The sequence below is a fragment of the Neltuma alba genome, unplaced genomic scaffold, assembly GCF_004799145.2.
Source record: "Neltuma alba isolate B1F8T4 unplaced genomic scaffold, ASM479914v2 tig00011392_pilon, whole genome shotgun sequence".
Classification (NCBI taxonomy): domain Eukaryota; kingdom Viridiplantae; phylum Streptophyta; class Magnoliopsida; order Fabales; family Fabaceae; genus Neltuma; species Neltuma alba.
Window position 1 is genome coordinate 144293 of NW_021636083.1, and position 7680 is coordinate 151972.

At 34.2% G+C, this 7680-nt stretch overlaps 1 protein-coding gene across 1 annotated transcript; it reads right to left on the reverse strand.

Annotated features, from left to right (window-relative positions):
* Window positions 1-1021: 1021 nt before the first annotated feature.
* On the reverse strand, window positions 1022-1587 carry LOC114712689 (uncharacterized mitochondrial protein AtMg00820-like). Its single transcript, XM_028897235.1, has 2 exons — window positions 1567-1587; window positions 1022-1447 (listed from the first exon to the last, which is right to left on the reverse strand). The coding sequence occupies exons 1-2, from the start codon at window positions 1585-1587 to the stop codon at window positions 1022-1024; spliced, it is 447 nt and encodes a 148-aa protein (XP_028753068.1).
* Window positions 1588-7680: the final 6093 nt, after the last annotated feature.

The window sequence follows — 7680 nt, forward strand, 5'->3', positions numbered from 1 at the left end:
GTTTTGTTCTTTCATGATGAATAGGATTTCTCACCATCCTTATAGCTGACATACTGTCACACCTTAGTTTGATAGGTGTATCAGGAGCAAAGTGAAGCTTCTTTAGAACTTGAATTTTCCATAGCCCTTTGCAGACTCCGTGAGCTAGAGCTCATAATTCTGCCTTTGCACTGCTTTTAGAGACTACTGTTTGCTTGTTACTTTTCCATGTCACATAGTTTCCCTATATCATAGTACAATACCCTGAAGTAGAGTGTTTATCATGTAGAAAACCTCCATGATCAGCATCTATATATATATATATATATAATGATTTCCCTAGTATTGCTTTTTCTAAAGTAAAGGCAACGGCCAGGGGTCATTTTGAGGTAATATAGGATTCTGTAAATTGCATCCATGTGCTCTTCAAGTGGCTCATTTGTAAATCAACTTACTACGCTGACTGCATAACTAATGTCTAGTCGGGTATGAGAGAGATACAACCATTTTCCCACCAATCTCTTGTACCTTTCAGCATCCACAGGCATTAGTTTCTTCTCCAATTCTTTCTTGGTATGGTTGTTAGTCTCTTCTTATTCGTCTCAGTTGTCCAGTTTTTGAGTTGGTTCCATAGGTGTCTCGATTGGTTTAGCACCTAGCATCCCTATTTCTTTTAGAAGGTTCAAAGTATATTTTCTTTGTGAGACAACTATACCTTCTTTGGACCTAGCCACTTCCATCCCTAGGAAGTATCTGAGACCCCCTAAGTTCTTCACATCAAATTCTTGTTTTAGTGACTTCTTGATGTTTGCTATTTCAGCCACATCATCACCGGTTAGGATTATGTCGTCAACATACACAATTAGGATAGCTCTTTTATCCCTTAAGTGTCTTATAAACAGTGTGTGATCAGTCTGACATTGGGTGAAGCCTGTCCTTTCTACAGCTTTGGTAAATCTTTCAAACCATGCTCAAGGAGATTGCTTGAGCTTATAGAGGAACTTATGGAGTTTACATGCCATACCCAAGTTGTTCCTTTCTGCTAACCCTTATGAATCTCCATATGCACCTCGTTTTCCAGGTCCCTATTTAGAAAAGCGTTCTTAAAATCACGTTGATGGAGCGGCCAATCCAGATTTGTAGCTAGAGACCATTGGATTCTGATGGTATTCAATTTTTTCACTGGTGTAAATATTTCTTGATAATCAATGCCATAGGTTTGAGAGTATCCCTTTGCCACCAACTTGGCCTTATACTTGTTGATTGAACCATCAGGGTTGTATTTTTTAGTAAACACCCACTTACATCCCACAGTTTTCTTTCCACTTAGTAATTGGCTAATCACCCAGCTTTTGTTCTTATGCAGGGCTGAAAGCTCTTCTTTAATTGCCTTTTTCCAGTTGGGATCTAGGATTGCTTCTTTAAAATTATTAGGCAGAATCTCTTTATCTAATGTGGTAACAAAATTCTGCATAAAGGATGAAAGTTTCTCATAGGTTACAAAATTACTTATGGGATGTGGAGTGCATTTTCTTACCCCTTTTCTCAAAGCAATGGGCCAGCCAAGATCCTCAGGATTTGTATCACTTGCTCTCCTGCTTCTTCCATGTCTCGATCAGATCCTGTAGTGGTAGGATTCTGTTATGCATTGTCCAGTATGGTCTCTAACTCATTGTTTTGGTATGGTTTAGGTGTAGGATTAGGGATATCAGTGTCTGTAGTAGTCAGGTCGGGTTCTGTCTGAGGATCAGTTGCTTCTATTTGAGGATCTGGAATAGGAGTGGTAGAAGTTTGTGGTTGGTCAGTGGCCATTTATGGCTGTGTAGAAGGTTTTGGAAGATCTAAAAGTCCTAAAAACTCCTGTTCTTGCACACTCTACCCCTGAATGGGTGTTTTGGAATAATAGCTTTGATTTTCTGCAAAGGAGACATTCAGGGTAGCAGAGAATTTATATAAGGTAGGAGGATAACATTTGTAGCCTTTGGTTTTGCTTGAGTAACGTAAAAATATGCATTTGTGGGCTCTTGAATCTAGTTTTCCCCATGTATCATTGTGTATATAGGCAACACAACCAAATATTTTTTTCTAGAAGGTGAGTTGTCAGATGTGAGGTCAAGTAAGTTTCTCTTAATATTTGGATTGGAGTTTTGAGGTTTAAAGGTTTGGATGGTAGCCTATTAATTAGGTAGGTTGCGGTTACGACAGCTTCTCCCCAATAAAATTTGGGAACATTATGTGTAAGCATGAGGGCTCTTGTGACTTCTAGTGAGTGTCGATTCATTCTCTCTGCAGTACCATTCTGTTGAGGAGTGTTTACACAGTTGGTTTGATGTAAAATGTTGTGTTTCTTAAGGTAGTCTTGAAACTAGTTATTGGTGTATTAGGTTCTATTGTCACTTCGTAGGATTTTTATGGAAGTTTTGAATTAATTTTGTATCATTCTATGTCAGTCTTGGAAAATCTCTGTCAAATTTGATTTTTCCTTTAAGAGACCTACCCAAGCCACTTGTGTGTGATTGTCAATAAATGTGACAAACCATTTTGTGTGTTAGGTTCGGAACTCGTGATGGTGCCCATAGGTCACTATGAACAAGAGCAAAAGGATGAGATGTGATATGTGAATGTAAGGGATAGGAACTCTTGGTGTTTTTGGTTAATTGATAGATTTCACATGAAATTGAAGAAATTTTATTCATTGAATTAGGAAACAACTTTAACATGTACTTAGCACTAGGATGACCTAGTCTATAGTGCCATAACAACAATTCTTTATTTGAAATAGAGGCTGAACAAATCTTTTCACTTGCATGGTATGCCTTCTGAGTAGACTTGCTCCGATGAAGGTTATCTTCCACATAATATAGCCCCTCTAATACTTCATCTTTGCCAATCACCTTCCCTTGCCCCAAGTCCTGAAATAAACATTGAGAAACAAAGAAATCAACATGATAATGCTGTGTTAGGGTGGCCTTACTCACAATATAAGACTGCACTTCAAATTAGGTGCATATAACACTTTTTATAGTTTAAATTCCTCAAACAGAAAGGTTTCACCAATACCACGAACTCTTACAAATTTACCATCTGCAACTTTAATAAACATTAGAATAGGGCAGGGCTTTAAATTCTGAATTAAGTTTATATTTTCAGTCATGTGATTAGTGGTGTCAGAGTCAACAATCCACATTTCTTTATGATGAACATTACTATTTAATGCTATGATTGCGTTACCTGTATATGCAACATTACTAATGGTCACGAGTACTTCTTGTGTGTTATCCAACAACTTCCTTAGAAACTCAACATCCTCCTTACTCAGCTTTTCATCAAATTCTGTTTTGGAGTTTTTAGATGTTGTATGAGCCTTGCTTTTTGGTTTGCCTCTACTTATGCCATTGGTTGGTTTTCCATGTAACTTCCAACAAACATCCTTGGTGTGGCCTGATTTTTGACAATGCTCACACCAACGACCATTATTCTTTCCTTTTGTATCACTAGATTGTCCTCCTCTTAAGAAAAGAGCACTACAATAAGTATTGTCGGTATTAGGTAGTTTAAGAGAGGAAAGTTTCTGTCGACTTTCCTCTTGTTTGATGATGAAGAATACCTCTCTTAAGTGTGGCAAGTTTTCTTGACTCATAATACGTCCCCGTGCTGCATCAAAGGTAGCGTTGAGTCCCAGTAGGAATTTGTAAATCCTACGTTCTTCTTTTATCTTGGTGTATCTCACAGCATCAGATGAGCATGACCACTCATATCCTTCATAGGAATCCAATTGTTGCCACAAAATTAGTAGATTAGTCCAATACTCAGTGATTGTGAGTGTACCTTGTTGCAGGCTATCTAGGTTTGTTTCACTTTCCAGGATAGCTGCCCTATTTTTCACTGATGCAAACATGTCTTGAGGTGTGTCCCATACCTCTTTAGTAGATTAGAATAGAGAGAAACTAGCGCTTATTTCTATAGTCATTGAGTTCACCAACCAGCATTAAACCATAGAGTTTTCAACTTCCTATTTGTTGTATTTGGCACTTAATGGCTTTGGTTGTCAAGTACCCAAATTTTCCTTTCCTAGTTACGTAGAGACGCACACTTGAGGCCCATTAAAGATAGTTGTGACCATGCAATCTGGGAATGGTAATGGCAGCGGATTGACTGGAGGCATTATTCGGCGTTTGCTGGTTCATCCCTAAATTTTCTGACGCAGATGACGTGTTGTCCGCCACAGGGAAGGAGCCACCTTCAAACCAAATCGGATAATGAGAGCTCTGATACCATGTAGAACTTGATGCCAAAAAGTTATGTTTTATTCAAAGAAAAAAGGTACATAAATAGGTACAGATCCTAGGGTTTAGTCTAGGTCAAATCAGAATCAGAATCAGATCATAATCAATCCTAATAAAATCTAATAACAATAGCCACTAATGTAAGAGACAATAGAGGAAGAGAATAAATTAGAACGAGAAAATGGGCTTCGGCCCATATTAGCAACACCAACAAAAGTAATGTGATTGTATTAATGGCTTCAAAAGTTTGAAAGAAATATGGGGATTAATAAAAGGAGGACTTAAGTTATGTGCTTAAATGTAATAGATAAAAATAATATTTTTGACCAAGATGACTAGTTACTAAGTAAAGTAGCTGGTTAGAGTTTCAAAAGAAAGCGATATTATGAATAAGAAAAGTTATCCAGGATGACCAATATTAAGTAAAGGTGGAGTTTAAAGAAAGTTATTTGGTAAATTATAATTAGATCAACTTACATAATAAGTTTTGATATTTGCATAAGCCTACTAAGGACACTACGCTAAAAGAAGGAAGCTAGGTTTGATTTGGGAGCAGGAGACTCAAGCAGTAGTTCTTTCCTACCTTATACTTGTGTATTACTGTATGTCTGTTTGAGTCATGTTACTATTTTAAAGCATGAAAACATGCAATCCTTAATTCCTTGCATGGATTATTTAGCTGTGGCCACATGTAGCTGATAGACATGGGGCAGTATCTGCTAATTATCTGCGTATTTATTTAATTAACTTGTCTATCTGTCATTGCAAATAAATACTTAGTTACATTGCTTGCAAGGTTATGTTCTACTTGGCTTGTTTTGCATGCATCACGTAATCTGCACATTTATTTGATGAAAATTACTACTACGTGGATTCTCTAGAATATCACCCTCCTTTCTATGATGTACAGTGAAGGCCAGTAGCTTGAAGGGTAAAGAGGTTGTTTAAGAAGAAGGTGAGTTGGTTGAAAAGCAGGAATCCCTATTGTACTTTGTATATACATAGTAAATTATTTTGATGGTTTAATTAGTTATACTATTATATATGTTATCAATACTAGTAGTTAGTGTTTGCTTTGTATAGATATAATCTTGTATCCTCCATATGGAGGTGTGCTCTATTGAGGGAAGGTAAGTGCCATCGATCGAGATGGCTGTTATGCTTTAATGTAACATTAATAATTAATATGAGATTTCATGGTATGAAATCATTATAGGTGACAATAGAATAAGTTGAAAGTAAAATTTAAATTTTTAGACAATAAATTCCAATATTACTTTTAAGTTCATCTCCTATATTGAAATTCTATTTTTAAATGACTTATATTATGAAATAAAAAAATATTATGTATTTTTTTTAGGCCAGAGACTTGGCATTTAGTGATTCATAGACTTTATGATGACCTTATTATTATGTAAAAAGTTAGGTGTTGTAAGGGTGATGTCTTTAATATTAGCTCTTTATGAAGATTATACAATAAAATTTTCTCATTTATTAGGCCATCGCTATAGTTACGAGAGTTGTTAATATCATTACTCGACTTATTATTAGAGTTGTTGATGGCGTTATGAGAGTTGTTAATATCATTACTCGACTTATTATTAGAGTTGTTGATGGCGTTATGAGAGTAGTTAATATCATTACATGATTTATTAACGAAGCTATTGAAATTATAAAAATACCACTCTTTAAACTTTTTAGAAAGTCTATTGTTAAATATTATACTGAACTTGTTAATAACGTTACAAAACTTATTAAATGGGTTATCGAAATTGTAAAAATGTCACTTTTTGAACTTTCCAAAAAAACCTATTATTAAATATTATACTAAACTTTTTAATAGTGTTACAAAACTTGTTCATCACATTATTAAAGTTGTAAAAATGTCATTTTTGAATTTTTTAGAAAATCTGTTGTTAATTGTTATACCAAACTTGTAATAACTTTAAAGACTTGTTAATTGCATTACTGGACTTGAAAAAAAATTTCAAAAAAATAGTTGCTAATTGTCGAAACTCCTGTAACTAGTGGCCCATCTGAACTTTGGCGATTGCTGTCGGCACAAGAGTTTTGGTGATTAGTCGGCTAGTGAGAGTGTTTGGTGTTTTTTTTTCCCAAGACAAAAAGGTCAATAAATTTGCAAATCTCAATTTGGTTACGTCTGCCTAAACTGAAAATTTGCTTATTTATGTGACCATTTGGGATTTCATTATTTAACTATCTTTTTTTTTTTTTGCCTTTTTCCCTAAAAAATAACCGTAAAATATATGATTTTTTGTAGTAGTACTTTGATTTGCTAATTTTATGTAAAGTTTTTAATTTGGCCTGGTAATTTTAAGAAATATCTTCTTAGTCCTTTAATTATACCAATCTTACTCTCAAATGACATTTTTCATAATAATCATTGTTATTTTAAAAATTAAACTTTATATGTAATAACTACTTTTGAGAATGTTTTTTCAACAGTTAAATTTTAATTTCAGCATTTTTTGTTGACAATGTTAGGCTTAAAAGATTGAAAAGATATTTTATAAAATTAAGAAACCGAAATGAAATCTTGTGTGAACTTAAAGAGTTAAATGTATAGTTTTGCTGTTCTATATTCTAATAGAAAAAATACATTGTTTGTCACCCTGGCTAGTCCTAACTTGGTTATTCTGCTTGTGCTCGTGAGCTGGGCAAGGAAAGTGAGGCACTATTAGTAAATTGAAATGCATGAAAAATGAAATAATGATGGTCACTGCAATAATGTGGTTATTCGGAAATAAATAAATAAAAATGTACTCGTTATCTCTATCGCTCTTCTTATGAAACCTTCATTAACATAACATATACACGTTATATGTACTATTACTAAGATGCATTATATATATAGTTTATATCATCCCATATGTTATGCGTTATATATTCTAACATATATATTTTTAATTAGTTTTTTTCTTTCTGGAAAAGTTTAAATTAACTCGTGAGTTCAGAAACACCATATTGATTGCCACGAATATCATTTAGTTTCAAAATTGTTTAGAAAACAAATTTAATCTAGTTTGTTTGTTTTTTATACGTGTTAATTTTCTGAAGATATTAATGATGCTATGTCTCATGGACATGGGAAGGATTGAACGAGAGAATGGGTAAAAAAAAAAAAAAAAGAAGAAAATGCGTGTATTTTTTATTTTTGTCCTACTTTACTGACGAGATTCTTCGTCACACTTTTTAATCGCTTTTAATGAGCGGCAATTGGATCATCATGGACATATCATAATTTTTGTTGAACATCGTAATTTTTGTTGAATCCTTCATCAAGTAGTCTGTTGGTGGGAATGGTTTTCTAAAGAGGAGAAGAAGAGATAAAGAAGAAAGTGGTGCATAATGTCTTCATGACGTAGGCAGCACTTTCTTTTAGGTTTAATTTGCC

Excerpts from the sequence above, each read along its gene's own strand:
- LOC114712689 (XM_028897235.1), bottom strand. The coding sequence starts at position 1,587 with ATGGAAGAAGCAGGAGAGCAA. Across the intron at positions 1,448-1,566 it reads TGGAAGAAGCAGGAGAGCAA|AATTTTGTTACCACATTAGA; the intron begins GTGATACAAATC and ends TCCTTTATGCAG.